Source organism: Denticeps clupeoides, chromosome 11, assembly GCF_900700375.1.
Source record: "Denticeps clupeoides chromosome 11, fDenClu1.1, whole genome shotgun sequence".
Taxonomy (NCBI): domain Eukaryota; kingdom Metazoa; phylum Chordata; class Actinopteri; order Clupeiformes; family Denticipitidae; genus Denticeps; species Denticeps clupeoides.
The window spans coordinates 22,038,847-22,057,401 of record NC_041717.1 but is presented as its reverse complement, the minus strand read 5'-3'; the positions used below and the strand labels follow the sequence as shown (position 1 = coordinate 22,057,401).

General features: G+C 43.7%; 1 protein-coding gene across 2 annotated transcripts in view; it reads left to right on the top strand.

Annotated features, from left to right (window-relative positions):
• Positions 1-11,452, top strand: part of LOC114800104 (GDNF family receptor alpha-2-like) — a 58,010-nt gene extending 46,558 nt beyond the window's left edge. The window contains exons 5-9 of one of the 2 annotated variants that reach the window (XM_028997215.1): positions 984-1,093; positions 1,506-1,646; positions 4,262-4,428; positions 10,026-10,058; positions 10,152-11,452. In XM_028997215.1, the coding sequence (XP_028853048.1) occupies positions 984-1,093; positions 1,506-1,646; positions 4,262-4,428; positions 10,026-10,058; positions 10,152-10,271 (571 nt within the window). In that variant the 3' untranslated portion in view covers positions 10,272-11,452. Of the gene's footprint in view, positions 1-983; positions 1,094-1,505; positions 1,647-4,261; positions 4,429-10,025; positions 10,068-10,151 lie in introns of both variants that reach the window. The other variant, XM_028997214.1, reaches the window with a different exon arrangement.
• Positions 11,453-18,555: the final 7,103 nt, after the last annotated feature.

Genomic DNA, 18,555 nt, shown 5'->3' with positions numbered 1-18,555 from the left:
CAATTTGCACAGACGATGAATCATGCAATACACAGAGAATACACAGATCCTCATAGCCATGATGTGAGCGTGTAGAAAGCCAAGCAGAAAAAGAAGGGATTACGAATACGAATCCAGAAGCTCCTTGCTGCACTTCAGGCCTCCCACACCCCCACATGGCCGCAGGTACGAGGCCGCGGAGCCACCAGCACCAGCGCTGATGAATTACTTATGAGAGGTGAAAGAAAAGAAAAAAAAGTACTCACCATGTAAAAGAAGAGAGGGAAGGAGGAATGAGCGACTAGCCGAGTGTAAAGGAGAAAAAAGGGAGCGTGAAGGAGACAGGAGGAGAGGAACGGGGGAGAAAAGAAGTGGAGAGAGATGGTGATTCACTCCTTCTTAGGAGGCAGCAGTGATCCGTAAAGACAGGGATGGATCTGTACACAAACATACACGCAAAGCACACACGCAAATTTGTCTCTTTTCTTTGTGAAGAGATAAGGGACTTTATTTGTTTAAAAATGTGTGTGAAGACCAACGTTTCTCCGGAGCCTGGTGCTGCATGTAACGTTTGAACAACGTTGCATACTGATATAAAGTGACGTTCTGTGACGGACAAACTGGGCTACACAAAGTGCAAAAAAGCTGTGAAATGAATCATTGCCGCTGTTGCTGTAGTGTACTGCAGAATAGCTCCATTTTGCCTGCAGTTAAGAAGCATTCAGTTATTCAGCCACGCAGGCTTCTCTACGACAATCAGCACTCTGGCTGCGTATCGCCGTTTACGTATAAACAGATGGTCATTGTTAGTATCTTCAGTACCAGTACGCCTTCTATAACATGATGTGCTGCGGTTTAGATTCATTCAGTAACAACAAGTATTCAAACAAGTAAAGGTCTTTATGGGGACATTTAGTTTGCACACAGTTTTGACCTCATATGGACATATTGGTCACATCGTGAACACAGTCTGATTGATGTGTTTCGTCGTTGTGTGTTCGCAGGTCCCGCTTGGCGGATTTCCACACAAATTGCCGTGTTTCACCGGAGTACATCAGCAGCTGCCCCAACGAGAACTACCAGGCCTGCCTGGCCTCGTACGCTGGACTCATTGGTGAGTAGATGTTTGGCTTGACTTTGGTACCGAGTTTTTGGTAGCTGGTCCTCCTGGTACTGCGGCTGTAGCGTGACACACTCGGGGGAAAATGGAGGATGTTTTCATCATTGGTAATTTGATTAATGGTAATTGCTTACCATTAGAAGTGAATAGAAGAAGAATAAGGTTAAGGGGTCTCTTCTACTTCATCTGGAATGTGGTCCAAAAATGTACTGTAAAATGAATTTCACTCCTAAATATGAATTATTCATAGAAATGTATATACGTTTAGTATTTGTTTAGTTTATGAAGATGCAGGTAGATGTGATGAGTCAGATGTTCAAATGTTTAGATCCATATAAGTCCAGACATACACGATGAGAGAGAGAAGCAGAAGAACGCGTCACCACGCCCCTCTCCTCCTCCACAGGGACGGTGGTGACGCCCAACTACGTGGACTCCAGCCCCAGCGACTTCATCATCTCCCCCTGGTGCTCGTGCCACGGCAGCGGGAACCAGGAGGCGGAGTGTGAGAGGTTCCTGCTGGACTTCCGAAACAACACCTGCCTGAGTGAGTGGACACAATGAAAAGATGAATGGACCTGAGGAGCCATAGTCGCCCCTTTTAATCATCTGGAACCTCTTTTGGGCCAATTCCTCACGGGCTCCTGGCAGATGGAGCTGAGTGAGATGCCAGCATCTCAGCAGTTTTTCGTGGTGAATGGCGGCGGTGGCACCGGCCTTTTTGGCTGAGCCGGCAGGAACGGGCTGGGGGTGAGGGTGGGTGGGGGTTGAGGGATTGTTGATATTACACTTTAGGTGCCGCTGTCTGGAGACATTTATCACCGGAGAACGGAGCGAAAGGGAACAAAACAGTTACGGTTCCTTGAGCGGCCCAGGAGAGAGAAGCCCTCCACTGGATTCCTTTTTTCGTGCAAATGTCACTGCCAGTGTGAAAAAAGAAAGTGAAGAGACACAGATGCAATTATGGCAGGATAACCCGGATCTCCGGAGAAAACGCTGGAAAGAACAGCAGCTCGCATTAAGAGAGGCCTGTAATTTACATTTTCTGATCAAAGAGGCATCGCCTGTGAAAAGAAAGGGAAGGAGCTTCTGTGCGAAATGGGGGGGTATTTTATGTTTTATCCTTCCAAGTGGCCCATATTCCTCTTTTTTTTTAGGTGTATTTAAATCATGCTGTGCGCTGGCTGTGTTTCTCCCTCCAAGAGGAAATAAAAGGGATTTGGTGTTTAAATTATAATATTTCAGCAACTTCAAACAAGGAAATGCAATAATTCAAATACTAAAGTAGCAGCTGCATAGTCCTAAAAGTTAAAGGAACTTCCGGTGCTCAACACAGAAGTGACCTTGAGCGCCCTACAATAAACCAGAGAGATTAATATATATATATATATATATATGTATGTGTGTGTGTGTGTGTGTGTGTGTGTGTGTGTGTGTGTATATATAAGGAAAATATATAAAATCAGCAGATCGATATGCAACTCTGTCCTTCTGTGGTTGTATTACATTTTCAAGGATAAATGTATCCACTTTTTCAAGGATAAATTTCACATTTAATAAGATAATCCTTTGGTGTTTGCAGCATTTCATCACTGATATGATGCTAATAAGTTGCTAATATAATTTGTACGAAATCCGCGATTTGGGAATGATGTCACGTGTGAGTTCCATACGTAGAAACTCTAATGAGAAACAACAAGACAGTGAACATCGGTAGAGATTTCTACAGAAGCAGCCATCTTGGAATTCATGGTCAGTTTGGTCATGGTTTCTGTAAGCCTAATATTTTCATTCCGGTATTACGTGCAAACATTTATTGATTTTGACCATTTGATAGTCCATGAATTACCATATATTTGGTGATAGGGAATTAACTGGGACTTGAGGGGCTAAAGGTCATACAGACTCTTTGGGGGCATTAATTCGTTAGCACATATGTAGACCTTTGCCCTAAACCACCACATGCCTTTTTGCTGTGTTGTGCACAGCCTGGCTAATTCTCCTGCGCTGTGATGGGGAATGCTGGGCAATTAACCCACCATTCGTTTTCAAAGCCAAACCTATTTGCATAATTTCCAGACAGCTGATTTTATCTGGAGAGGTGGTGTAATGCGCTGGGGAAAGTACTGGTTTCTTTATAGAGAGCATAGTGCTGAAATTTTAATTACACCCCTCTCTGCATCCTCGCCGTGCCGCCGTTCCTTCACCATGTCTTTGTGCTTGAACTGAAGTTGTGAACTTTTAAGGTCAGCAAGTTATTTTTAGGCGGTGGTTAATGTATACGGAGGAGGGGAAAAAATGTCAAGTCGCTCACTCCGGAAGGCTTCAGTGCCAATGGGCTGAACCAGCAGTGCTTCCATTAGCATAATGATCCCTTTCAGTGCGGCCTCAGTGGTCCAGGGCCAAATCAGATCAGACAAGGACAGCCATAAAGCAGGAATAATCATTTACAAGTGCTTTCAGGTACGGAAAACTGGACTGGCATCACAGAGCTAAAGGTTTTGACCTCCTCACGCGGTTATCACCAAATGAAAACAGAGACACAACACTCCACAGTCCATTACAGTCATATTCTATTCATCATTTCCCTAACCAGAATCCAGGCCGTCTAAATCAGGGCACATGTTCATTCTGAAATTTAAGTGCCTTCGCAAGTCATCTTCACCATCATCAAAAAAAGAAGGCGGGTGACCACCATCAGTAATCTCATCACTGAGAAGGTGAGGAGGGAAGTAAGGTAGGGCGAGGCAAGGTGAGAGGATTGGGAGGGGAACAAGGATCAGTCTTAGGGGTCCACCCAGTTCCGCGTCCTCACCTTGCTTGTTTTTCTGGGTCAGGTAGTTTTGGTTCAGGTCACTGACCTGACAATTACCGAAATTGTAAGCTGCGTTATTTGTGGTAGTTCATCCACCAAGTCAACGCATCACTATACACTTTATACCACATACCTTGTGATCAGACACTCTTTCACTCTTTCTGACATTCCAAGTCCTGCGCCATCGGCTTGTCCAGATATTTCGATTATAGATGTCTGCTTGCTGTTGTTGAGGAGTCGCTCATGGTTTTTTGATCAACTCTGATTGGTGATCTTGGTAGAAACCATCTGCCACACTATGTAACTCCTTCCGTTTAATTGGATCTGTTTTGTTGTCCTCTGAACAGGAAATGCCATCCAAGCATTCGGCCATGGAACCGACCGGCCCAAACCCGCTACTGTTCCACCCACCACTTCGGTGAAGCCAGAGCCGGAGATGACTGCCAATGCAACTACCAAAGAGAAGATGCTCCGGGCAGAAAACTATCCCTGCGCGTTCCCCACCTGCAGCCTGGTAGGTCGGCCAGTGACATCCTACAACAGAAACCAAGTAGTGGAAATATCGGACAAAACCAAACCACCCGTGTCACTGCCAGGAATCTCCAAATAGACATGAATCAAATTTTGGGGAATCTTTAAGGAATTAACCCATTTTGTTTTTTATACGTTGCATCATGTTTAAAAGCATTGAGTGACAAAAGTTAATTTGTCATAAAAATATTAGTTGGCCAGTTAATTCTGGTCACTGCTCAATTTTCTATAAAACTTTTCGATACGTGTGTTAACAGATGGCTGGGAGAACATGACGAAGAAATCTTTGGATGGAATAAAAAAAAAAAGAATGTGGAAAAACATGGATTTGACTAAAAGAAAATTGGGTTTTTGAGTGTTCTAATTATTACTTGTATTATATTGACTGGGTTAAGTAAATCTGCATTACTAAAAAAAATAATAATACAAATTTTGTTGACTAAAACTAGACTAAAATATTCATGGATATTTCTGATTAAAACAGGAATAAAATACTGAGACTTTTACTGAGTCGATTGAAACTTAAAATGAGTCTGGACGTGATTACTATAAAGTAAATGGACGGTTTGATGCAAAGACCAGACTAAAGCTAAAATTGATACGGTAATAGAGTAAAAAGGCCTGTGGGGATTTTCCCAGTGGGAAAACCCAGTGGGATCTGTTTTATACAAGCAACAGCACTGTTGTGTGCGTGTGTGTGTGTGTGTGTGTGTGTGTGTGTTGATTTTGAAACAGTAAAGCTAAGTATAAAAAAAATGAAAGTACATTGGAGGAGAAAAGCAAAATCCAGCAGAGCAGGACAGGAACATGGCAGAGATGCCGGCAAATGGAAAATAAATTGGGCGTCGCCGCGTACCTGAGTAAATGTGATGCACATGCTCCGGCGCATCGAATGGTCATCTGTTATGTTTTGTCACCTCCCCACGTTGTAAACAACTCTCCCGAGATGCTGATGGGCTTCTAATTAACCGGGCATGCCACTTTCTGGAGGACCATCCACACCGCGTGTCAATACCGAGCCATGAGTGTGTGTGTGTGTGTGTGTGTATGGGTATCTCTCTGCATTCTCGGTGCAGCGCTTAATTTATTGTAAAAATGGTAATTAGGGAGCGCAGGACATGTGATTACTCAAGCAGGGAGTTTATAATTAGAAGACGCCTTGGGGGAATGTGGCTGGGCCTTCACATTCTCCTCCAACAATGCCTTGCAATTAAAACTTGTCCAAGCTGCATCGCGGATTTACCGAGAGACGCAGGCTTGATATGCGGCGGGAGGGAAAGGCCCGTTCGGCTCCGCCCATTTTCCCATGCACATGTGACCCCTTCCACTCACCAGTCCACTACGAACCAACACAGAAGAAGTTGTAAAATTCAAAGTTGTAGATCTTCCCATGGTAGCATGGCCGAATCAATAAATTCTCTATTAATAAACAGCCATGAACACTTTAATAATGCAGATTCATGTTATCATGAGAATAGGAATCTGCCCAGTACATCTAAAACCCAGACTGGACATGATCGTGGCGTAACATCTATTAATAAACAGCTATGAACACTATAATAAGGCAGAGTGATATTTAGAGAGATCCATGTTATCATGAGAACAGTAAATCTAAAACCCAGACTGGACATGATCGTGGCGTAACATCTATTAATAAACAGCTATGAACACTATAATAAGGTAGAGTGATATTTAGAGAGATCCATGTTATCATGAGAACAGTAAATCTAAAACCCAGACTGGACATGATCGTGGCGTAACATCTATTAATAAACAGCTATGAACACTATAATAAGGCAGAGTGATATTTAGAGAGATCCATGTTATCATGAGAACAGTAAATCTAAATCCCAGACTGGACATGATCGTGGCGTAACATCTATTAATAAACAGCTATGAACACTATAATAATGCAGATCCATGTTATCATGAGAACAGTAAATCTAAAACCCAGTGTGGACATGATCGTGGTGTAACATCTGACGCACTCACAGCAGGAAGGTTTAAATGAGGTTTATTGACAATGTGATTGGCTGAGCGTCTTCTGCTGAGGGGAAAATTGACTCGTCTCCCTTCATGTTCAATTAAGCCCTGATCTGCAGCGGATTTCCAGAATAACCTGAGAGTTAAGTAGCAATGAGTTGATAAGTAACGAGCAGACTGATGACTTATCTTCCAGGAAGTGGTGGCTAATGGAACGTAACCCAATTACAGCCCGACAGGAGCAATTGCTTCATTTTGGAACAATTACTAATTACAATTACTTTGGGTCCCAGGCCCAGATGAAACTGTGTTTTGCTCCCATTAATAGAACAATTAGTGCAGATGGGGGCATGTCTGAGGTCTGAGAACAGGTCTGCAATCCACACAAATCTTTTATTTTATTTCGCAAGTTCATAAATCCGTTGTGGCGTGGCTTAATCACTGTTTTTAATGATGCATTACTGTCTTCGGGGCTCATTAATATGGAACTACAAAGTGTTCACAAGTAAATAAATAACTGACAATGAAATGAGTGATAAATAACAGCAACGTAAAATTGTGAAATAATTTTGATATGCAGCTAATTATTGTGAAATATATTGCATTCTGTACTTATTATTGTGAAGTATTATTTCATGGTCATTATTTTTACCCAACAACACAGTCTTTTATTTCAATTTAGCAGTTTTTATTCCAAAACATTTTTTTCAGCATTAGTTTTTTATTCCAAAATGGCTTTTTTATTTCATAATGTGACTCTTCAGCAGAATATCTTGTCGGTCACTCAGTGCCTGCACGCCTATTGGCTGGTCCTTTATCGTCTATTCGTTTCCCTGCTTGTCCAGCTGGCAACAACGTGCTTGTTGAGCAGTCGGGGTGGGATGGCGGACTGACACGAGCCTCGTCCACTTCGGCTTATTTTAGCAGGTGGAATAGAGAGAGGGACCATTTACAGAAAGACCCCGTTTTTCGCTGGTTCGTGGTTCCCAATCAGCGGTTCCCACAATTTCTTCCCTGAAGCCCCCTGCCTGTGTCCAAGTGCAAAAAAAGACAGCATTGGTAGGATTTTGCTCTTATTCTCCTTGTTTTCTACAGCAGGCTATATAGACAGCCCTAAAAGGATCGACAGAATTCAGCATTTAAATAAATGACACTGTCAACGTGAGTTTCTCGACTCCAACTTTACTGTTGTTGGGTACAAATAATGACCATTAAATAATATATATTTATTACATTTATATAGAAGAATGCAATAGATTTCACAATACTGAGCTGCAAAATGTTATTTCAGTTATTTCACAATTTTTTGGATCATTCTCTCAATTATTCATATGGTTATTTAGCATTGAAATGCATATGAAACGGCTGATGAAAAGGGGAAAATAGAATAGAAAATTGAAAGGTCTTCCGAAGATAAATAAAACCAATGCAAAATATTCCATCTGTATTCCTTGACAAATTGCTCACTTTACTCATCATCATCCTGTTGCGGGGACGTGGGAATCTTCTAATCCCTGGGAACAAACGTCCCCCCAACCCCAAAATGACCTTGATGCCTGAAATGTACAGGGAGTGCGGGCATTACATTTTGCTCTTTGTATGCATCTTTCAATAAAAAAGTGTTTCTGCCCATCTGTCAGCATCTTATGCAAAAATGTGAGTCTTATGAAAAACAGTGAGTGAAGTGAGTTAATTAGCGCTGCTCTCTAAAAATAAGAAATATAGTCACAATAAATTGTGTGATTTTATGAGCATCTGTGTGTGTTTTGTGCTTTAATTACCTTACAGGGTCTTCATGCCAGTAATTTACTGCTATAAAAAGGTTTATTTTTCTGCTTAATTGAAAAAATGAACAGATTTGATTAATGCATTTCCTCCTAAATATGAAGTATGAAAGTAAAAACATTGTTCTTTCCTTTTTTTTCTTAATAAACTAAACAAAATTATTTTCATTGACTCTGAAATTGACTTCTTGAAATTCAAGATCTGAACTAGTGACAATATAGTTTTTCTTGCACAAATATGATACAATATGAAGTGTTTTTACAGACATATTTACCCCATTATCAATCAAATAAATAGAAAGAGTCGGTGATGGCATTAACGGCCCATTTGTAACGCCATGACTGGACGTGGTCATGTGATGGCCTACGTGCCCATCTCTGCCTTGACCAATGTTCTTCATCTGCTGTCTGCTCCCCGCTTCCAGGCAACATGCATCTGGATAATCTTCATCCAGTCACTGCTCCTGCGCTTCCCGGCTCTAATATATGTCAGGGGGGATTATGCATGCAGAAATAACGGCGTTCCTGTCCCTTTTAACGGCGATGTCACGGCTGACCTGCAGCACGTTGCAATGGCACTGCATCAGCAGTCAAGCTTACATTTAAATATGGTGTCTGAGTGCTTTAAACCAGCAATAAAGAGAATTGCAGATGTGGAGCAGGAGATGCTGGACAGATTCCTGTCTGCCCAAAGGAGATGCATTGGTGTGGAAGCTGGAGGAATCATATCTGGGTATCATGTCTCCTCATATGAAGAACACTGACAATGTAAATGGGTTTAAATGTGTTGTTACCGTGCAGAAAAGCAGACATTTCAGGAAAAGCAGGACCATTGTGCCTACTTAGAAAATCTGAAGAATGAATATTTTAATCCCGTTTGTGGATTAATCCTTGTCCTAGACTAAAAGGTTTTTATTTTTGAGTGGTGCATGAATTGGACCCTGAATGTTTGGTCTTTGGTTATTAAAGTTCATCAGTTGATCAGTGGGGGCGGTTCCATGTTCTCCCAGGCTTCTTTTCACAGCCAGCTGCTATTCATTATTGTATCATGCCTACGTATGCAGTTAATCTGTCCATCTGACATACACACCCTCACCTGGCCACCAGGGGGTGATTATTATCCAATGACGGTCAAATGAGAAGAAGCAAGTCACACAGGTTTAGGGTTGCTGGTGTTTTGACGGATGTCAAAATGAATTAATGAAGGTAATGAAGGATTTTGTTCTATGAATAAAGATGATGCAAGACTCATTTTGAATAGGAAAGATGAAAAAAAAAAAACCCACCTACCTGGTTATAAGAAACTGAAGGCTGGTGATTCACAATGGCAAGACCTTCAGTGGATCAGAGTACTTATGGCTTCACTGTCAGAGCATGAAGAGGGATGGTGAAAAGGAGAAAAGACTGAGCGCATGTTGACTGATGATGATGATGATGATCATGCACCATCGTCAGTCTGGAGTCCCTGATTTCTCCTTTTCTTACATAGAGAGAGAACATACTGGAAAATTACAATTCCTTAATGCGTAGAGCTTGAAATGAAGGAGGAGCAAGGGACACAGTAGAAAGACCAACATACCTTCATGATGAAGTTCACCTTGCTGATTCGATCATCTGAATCTCACCGTCGTAGACGGCACTTCTGTATTTGAATCTGTGCCACCCTGATGCCATTCGCCGGCACGTGCCGCGCCACCCGAGTTCTGAAACAGCAACAGTTTCGTCGTCAGAGATGAATTGTATTAGTAGGTCAGCGTAAGAAAGTGTAAATGAAGTGCATCTGATGTTCCGTTCTCTGATTGGTTGTCTACAGGAGTACGGGGACAAGTGCAGTCTGATGTGTGAGGTAAGTGAGGTAAGAGAATCTAGAATTTTTGGAAAAATTATCTTCAGATGTGGAAACTTAGACGCTTAGATGCTTTCTTTTCTTCTGTCTCAGGACCCACCAGAGGTTCTGACCATACCAATGACTCGTGGCCAATCGAGCAGCCTGACTGACCACGCCCAGCTGTGGATCGCCTGCCTGACCTCCCTGCTGGGCTCCGCCCTGGCTCTGTAACGTGAAGGCGGAACATTTTGTTTTCCGGCCAGTGGTGTGAGAAGGTGGCGGAACAGGACCACCTCAGACCACCTCGCAAGGACCTTCAGACACCAAAACGCAACTCCTGTCTCCTCTCTGCCGCAGCATCGTTCCTTTTCAAAAAACACCCGGCCCTCGAAACCACCCCGGAAGACATATCAAAGACGGCTGCAGCCCTGCCAGGACCGAGGGGAGGGAGGGAAGGAGGGAGGGAGGAAGGACGAGTGAGGGGTTCCAAAGTGGAGGCCTCAGCAAGGACCACCGGTGTCTCCATCAGCCGCTGCTCGCTAGGACAGGGACTGACGCGGCCTCCCTCCTTCTCTCGTCGCCCCTGCCTTTCCCCGGGATTTCCTTTCATTCGACTCTGGACGTTTAGCACTAAAGCTTTCTTAGTAATTACACTTTCTTTTTTTATTATTTTAACATTCATTTTTGGAATCGATTTCACTCTAAACCTTTTTTTTATTTTGTTGTTAATTGTGTATCTGAAGTCGATTTTGTGCCCCGTTGACATCGTAAAAACGAGGGCTCTGCCGGTGACATGGTTATTTCTGTGCTGTGTCGTGTCAACAGAAATATGAAAAACTAAATAGAAATGAGAAAAGAAAAAAAAACGTGTATAAAGCGAACCTCGTCGGGAAAAAAAAAAATTGTCCTTGTTATTACGAGCGGGGAGCGAACGAACGATTCTTCAAGCCGCCCGCCAGTGTATAATTTTGTCTGTGATTATGGAACTTTTTTCTTTTCTTTTTTTTTCTTCAACAATTATGTACAAATGTTAAATATTATGTACTGTTAAAAAAAAAAAAAAAACGAGTTGCAGTGTGAAAAAGTATCATTGGTTCTGAGCCACGTTTTTACGGTGAAAGAAGAGGCGGATCTTGGGCGCCGGCCGTATTTTACTGCAAAAATATACACAGAGGGAAGCTTTTTCTGGAAGAACCCAACTCCCTGGGACATGAATTTTTCAATGTGCATTAATGTGTGCAATCTCTCATGTGGCCTTACGTTCCCCCCCTTCTCCCCTCTTCTCTGCGATGTAAAGACACTGTAATGGCGGCTGGCTGGCTGGAAACCCTCGGTGTTTGACATGTTTTAACTGTTTGGAGAAATCCGTGTATCAGCTTCACTAACAGCATCAATAAATGCACCAGATATAACTCCCGGACGGACGTGGCACCGCGCTGCCGAGTGTGGGATTGCTTTTGGTGCTCCAGCAGGAGCTCACTTCCGACACGTTCACTGACGGGGGGGGGGGATACGGTGGTGTGACATCAGAATGGAAGATCACCTTCTGCAGGAAGTTCAAACCGAGCGTTCCTTTTGCAGTTATTGAGTTGATACGTATTTCACGCCACATGCGTCGCCCACTCTGTACTGTGGATCTGCAGCGCGGAACACTTGTAATCGTTGCACATAATGAGACAATAAGCGTGGGACCGTCCCCTCGCCACGGTGGGACCAGCGTGGGGTCTGGCTGTATCACCGTCATCGGTGGTCGTCCATGGCAACCGGCTGCCGTGGCTGGTTGCAGCGCTGTGTCGATGAGTAAACGCCGTGTGTCCTCTAGGACAGGCAATGTCCACAGTTGGCGCCCAGCGCACTCTTTTGTTGTCCTGTGACCGCTTGCCTTCCGTCCACAGGTCAGTAATTGCAGTGGGGCTGTTGCAAGGGACACCAATCACCGCTATGCCGGGACACAAGATGAAAACCCACCTGGTCCCGATCGGTCAGGATATAGGGTCATGAGTCCTGTGAGCCCTAGCGAACCCCTTTTAATGGGTTTGGCGAGCCAAATTGAAGCTATTGCACATCATATTTGTTTGGATCCCTCCAAATGAAACTCAAATGAAGGCTGTGATTAATGTGGAAGGCCAAGGGCAGAACCACCGACTCAGACATTGTGTGGACCTGCTTAACTCAGACAGGGTTAGAGGGCAGCTAGTGCCTGCAGTGTACCAGCAGTCGTGGGGCGCAGGGAGGAAAAAACAACCCCTGAATGGGGTACCGATCCATCACAGGGTGGACACCCACACACAAAGGGCCGGTTCAGCATCAGCATTTTGCCAAACAATGAATGTCTTTGGTCTGAGGTGGGAAACTGGGACGCTCGGAAGAAGCCTGTGTGAATTTGGAGAGAAACATCCCAGTCAGACCTTCTCTTTGTTCTGAGGAACCTGCAAAAAAAGCAAGTTGAATTAACATTAAATTGGGAGTTTTAAAGATTGCAAAGTTTAACTGGTCAAATGAAGGGTGATATTGAGCTGCTTCATCTTTAAGAAGCTTTGAAATCAACGGGACCACTCAGAAATCAGTGGAAATCAGATAAAGACCACACCAAAACACACGAACTGTGGCCAATGCAATTTTTCAGTAAGGAACATTGTAATATTGCAACATCGCGCCTAGTTGGGGCAGAATTTGAGCACGTGCACTTTCTGAAGGTCAGAACAGATGTACAGAACCAGTTTTACCGCGCAGCACCGTTCACTTATACGTAATGAAAAGCGTGAAGAACGCTCACTTGCAAAGGTCGTCCAGAAAGCACTTCCTTTCCTCTGAAAGGCATCTCTTCGCCTGTGTTCACCAGCAAAGGTTTTATGGTTATAATCCAGCCATGAACGCCTCCTGGTTAGATCTTCTGGTTACAAGTCAACTTCATCAACCACTAGGACACCTCTGCTGTCCATTGGTGAACAATTGGGCCGCGATTTTGATGGTCTCTTCGCAGTTCCTGTGGTGTCACTGTCTTGGATGTCAAATGGCTCTGTGATGTCCCGGCCACCCTCTCCCGGGTACGGTGAAAGTTGCGTTTGACTAAATTAGATAATAAAGAATCGATTGCAATGTCAAACATGCATCAAAACGGCCTAAATCAATGAAATATTGATTATTCACTGTCACTGCTATTGGTAAGTCTTGGAGATCAATGGCTTCTATTGATTCTTCATCACCACTGGATCAGAACCACTGAAATTCACTGCTTACTGATGCAGCAACTCGCTTCTAGCCAAGTCCCCGACTCAGCGGTACGAAGGACCTTTACAATCTTTAGTATACATTAAGCCACCTTTGGGGGAAAAGTGAATGTTCTGTGTAGAACTGGGTCACGACATAACCTGCTGATGAATGGCGGTGACTGCCACGGCTGCCATGGATAATTGAGTGGATCTATGGCACACGTGACCGTGTTTGACAAGGACGTTTGCTGACTGATATGCTCTCGGCAGAATGGCAGCGCTTTGTGAACACCGAAGGTGGTGGGTGTGAAGTCTCCCCGGGAAAAAAGACGTGAGGAATTCGACATGTCAGGTGGACGCCGCGATGATCATCAAGGTCAGGGAATATGTTCTATCTGTTCCAGATGGGAGGAGGGTCCAGCGGCGTCACACAGAATTTCGCTCAGCAGAGAATAACCATCTCCGCCAGCAAAAGGTATTTAAGGTGGACCATGTGAGATTGGAGCGTAGATATGCAATCAGGCATAGATTCTCATGCTTGAAGAAGACACTTGACAGCTGAGCAGCTACAGAACACATATTGCATTTTTATTGCATTATTGCATCTCCAAAAAAAAAATTAATATGGAATAGTACACTGAGAAAGTTCATTTGTTTTTAAACAAACCAAGTATTGGCCGTATAAATTATACTTCTCAGAAATTGGATATTTCGTATTACATTTTTTTTTTTTTTGATTGAGTAACCCCTTCCGGACCGGATCATGACATTGTTGTCCATAGCCCTTTCTAACAGCTAGAAAACAGGGCGTGTCGCACCCAAACCCACAGCCATCCACTAAACAATTGAATTTATTTATAAAATAGCAGTTTTAGAACTCAGCCCTGTAGTTGAAATGACTCCACTACACTTGGAACAATGGAGCAGTAGAAATTATGTCTCTGTTCTGGACAAACTTTTTGAAACACACCAGCGTGTTTGCACTGTAAGAAAAAAATCAAAAAGACTTTAATGTAGCAGCTACAGGACCACATCTCCACATTCCTTACATGGTGGTGGTAGCAGCCAGAGGACCACATCTCCTTATTTATTAAATGGTTGTGGTAGCAGTTACAGGACCACATCTCCACCTTCATTACATGGTGGTGGTAGCAGCCAGAGGACCACATGTCCACATTCATTATATGGTGGTGGTAGCAGCTACAGGACCACATCTCCACATTCATTACATGGTGGTGGTAGCAGCTACAGGACCACATCTCCACATTCATTACATGGTGGTGGTAGCAGCTACAGGACCACATCTCCACATTCATTACACGGTGGTGGTAGCAGCTACAGGACCACATCTCCACATTCATTACATGGTGGTGGTAGCAGTTACAGGACCACATCTCCACCTTCATTACATGGTGGTGGTAGCAGCCAGAGGACCACATGTCCACATTCATTATATGGTGGTGGTAGCAGCTACAGGACCACATCTCCACATTCATTACATGGTGGTGGTAGCAGCTACAGGACCACATCTCCACATTCATTACATGGTGGTGGTAGCAGCTACAGGACCACATCTCCACATTCATTACACGGTGGTGGTAGCAGCTACAGGACCACATCTCCACCTTCATTACATGGTGGTGGTAGCATCTACAGGACCACATCTCCACCTTCATTACATGGTGGTGGTAGCAGCCAGAGGAACTCACTACCACATGCTTAGCAGGCAGGTTTAGGGTTGATTTGATGAAGTTCTAGCAGCTCTGGTTAAGGAGGGTCATGCCCAGTTATTAGTAATATGGCCCTTAACCCTCTGTTGCTCCAGAGGGGCTTCAGCTTTAATTAGTGAACGTAAATCGCTCAGGATCGACCATTAGGGGTGTTGAATTTAGTCGTATAACCGATGCATTGGAGCGGAGGAAAATCTGATCTTTCTCTGAGTGTCCAGAGATCTACAAACCGACATTATCGTCTTACCAGGAGCCATGAAAAGCGGCGTTAGATTTTCTACAATGCGTAGAAAAGCGGTCTGTGTTCAGTCGGCACTCACCTGACGCCACGGACGTCTGGACCAGGCGCTTTTCTAGCATTTGTGGCTTCAGGTTGTAACGGGTTTCCTCCATCCACTACACACGAATCAGAGGAATGCAGAGAAAGGTGTGTATTTAAAGGAGAACGACCAGTACATACGAGACTGTTACAAGGTGAGCGAAGACTAAACGGAGAGATTTTCTGCTCATGGTTCCAAGGACCTTAACTGTGTAGAAAATGTATGGCGTGCATCGTGATGCATCAATATTGAGGCACTGATAATCGTAATCGAATCGAACCGCGAGACCAGAGAAGGTTCACACCTCTATCGTCCGTGACGGATGTCTGTGAACATGGCTGAAGACCAATGTTGAAGATCGCCAGAAGAGAGAAGACTTTTTGAAGAAAAAGAAATAAATAAACGATAATCAACCAGCATTGTACATCAGCCTAAATCAAATGACAAATGACTTTTTTAATTAAACCAAACCATTCACTGTTAATTAACGCCGGCACGCAGTTATTCCGAAACGCTGCAAATGAATAAAATATTGCAAACATTACATTACATTACCAAATATTACACTTTTATGCCTTTAAAAGAAAATATGTGTAACATCAAGGTACAAGTTTTTTCACTTTTTCACTTTATACCTTGCTGTTACACATATTTTATGTTTTATGTTAAAGGCATAAAAGTTTAATACTTGGTTAAGTTTGCAATATTTGCATATTGGTTCATTGTCTACTTGCAATATTTGCAATATTGAGGTCTGTACAGTCGCTAAAAGCATTTCACTGCGTATCATACCGTGTACGACCGTGTATGTGACAAATAAAATTTGTATTTGAATTTGAACTGTAACCATGAAGATATCATATGGCAGCATGTAGAAACTCCTGTTGTTCAACATTTTGAGCCTTTTGTCTATACAGACATTTTGAGACAAGACCCCTTTTTCAAATGTGATGTTACAAATTAGAACTAATATGTTTTTTTCACGTTTAATTCATAATTTAATCAAAAATTCAATTAAAAGTACGAAAAGAGCACATGTACGTATGCACACCAGTCCCCTCAAAACTTGGCCGCTTTCCGAGGGTTAAAATGACTGTTTTGGTTTGTTACAGGATTCACGCTGATTTGATGTCACCTACTCGTCTCCCGCCAGTCTCCACCGTCCCTGTCTCCCCCCCCCCCCCCCCCCCCGGTCCTGCCATTCATGCTTCAGTCACACGCCAGTTGTCACCGGGGGAGGGTGACTTCTGAGGGACAGACGCAGACTCACTTAGGCTCAAACGTTCATTCCACGAGATGCGAGATCCCATTCGGCGTCCTGCCACGCTGTCGGAAAAACAATAAGGTCTTAATCTGCCGAGCAGGCAGCAGCGAAGCCCCCAGCATCTGCTCAACGTCTCCTTTATTCCCCAACGCGCCCACTCACAGGACTTCCAACATACTGTTCACTACGCGTAATCTTGGACAAGAAGAAGACAGCAAAAACCTCTCCAGGTTGGACGGTAATCTGCACGTTTGTGGGGTAAAAAGGCGTCGTTCTTACACGGAGGTCGAGCGTCCCTTCATCTGTTGAAGAAAAGGAAATGCTGGACCCCGGGGGCTGAAGTAAGCGGTGGATTTACGGGCTTCCTTGACTCACTATTATCCGCTGCTCTGTTCTCGCTGTATTTTAAACCTGTAAACAGGCGCCTGCCAAGGGACACGTGGGACATCAGGGGACTCCTGAGACGAATAAAAGGTCCATACGCCTGTAACCCAGCTGGCTGGAGGGAGCGCGTGGTTAAATGACCAGACAACTCACGGGCTCAGCTTAATGAGGCACTTCCTGCACGGGACTGGCAGAACTTACTCAAAAACGTTGCGTGGAGCACACAAATACACACAAACACACCGGTTGACCACAATGTCCCCACCTTTAGTATGACCTACAAACCGTACAACTCAGTACAAACCAATCTGTAAACTGAAATAAACCACCGAAGCGCCTTTTAAATCGAGTGCCGTGATGACACTGACCGCGAGACATTTCACTGGCTTGTGGATTACAGTTGGGTCCTGGGACTTTATTATTCTGATGAAAAATCAACCATGAACAACTACATGTATTTTATTAATGTGTCAGTTATATATAGCAGTTTGAGCCACGTTATCATGGATGTTCTCGTGGACATATTGTGGACACATTGTAGACCTTTTTCTGCCCGTAAAACGTATTATTCCACCGTACGTACCAAGAATGTCCTTCTCACGAGGACTTTTGCGTGTGGGCGAGTTTGCTCGGCCGCAGCAGCAGTAATTAGCCGTTGCGTGAATTTGAATTCTGCAGAGTCCTCGTTCCATTAGTGCTGAGGCAGCCTGGTCACCTGTCGGAGTCGGTGCCGCCTGAACTTTACAATAAAGGCCAGAGCTCTCATTTTTCATACAATGAAAATAAAGAGGCAGTGTTTTGGGGTTCGGGGGTAATTTAGAGCTCCTGCTCTGCTGATGATTACGTTCTGAATGTGCAATTTTGCCATAACGTCTGCTATTCCACTCTGATTAAAAAAAAAGAAAAAACGAGAAGAGTGACAAGTGAAAAGTCTTTAGTTTTGGGAATAAAATAACCCAACACTGCCTCGGATATTCCTGTGGAATGATTGATACAGGACTCGGTCGCATGGGAGACATTTCTGACGCTCAGGCATCAACGGACACATCACTTCCACCCTCGGCAGTGGAGCCGGGGGAAGAAAAATCCTTTCTGGTGACACATCTGGGACTACAGAGTGTCTGTCCTTGTTCACACCTTGGAGAAACATTTCTGTGTAACTTCTGCACTATACCTGTACAGCAGGGTGTCCAAACTTTTTCAATCAGGGCCATATATAGAATAAACGAATGGCTGGGCCACCTACGTACTAGGGGTGTGGATTATTTTGTATATGGGTGAAAACCAGCCAATACAATTTTTTGAGCCATTTTTGAGCCATTTAATGAGTGATCTGCACAAAATTTTAAGGAATTTTATGTGTGAGGTACAGACTTTATTCACAAAACAGAAAGACTCTACATACAATCCTGACAGGGCGGGGTTGTGGAGTATCCGTATAGCTTTAAGGTTTAGATGAACCTGGATCATCCCCATACTAGGCTCCTACCACACCACCCACAAGGCCACTATTCAGTCATCAAGCCAATTTGATGATGACAATAGTGAACAGTGAGTAGATAGTGAACAGTGAGCCATAAAGGTAAAAAGAATCACCAGATTCAT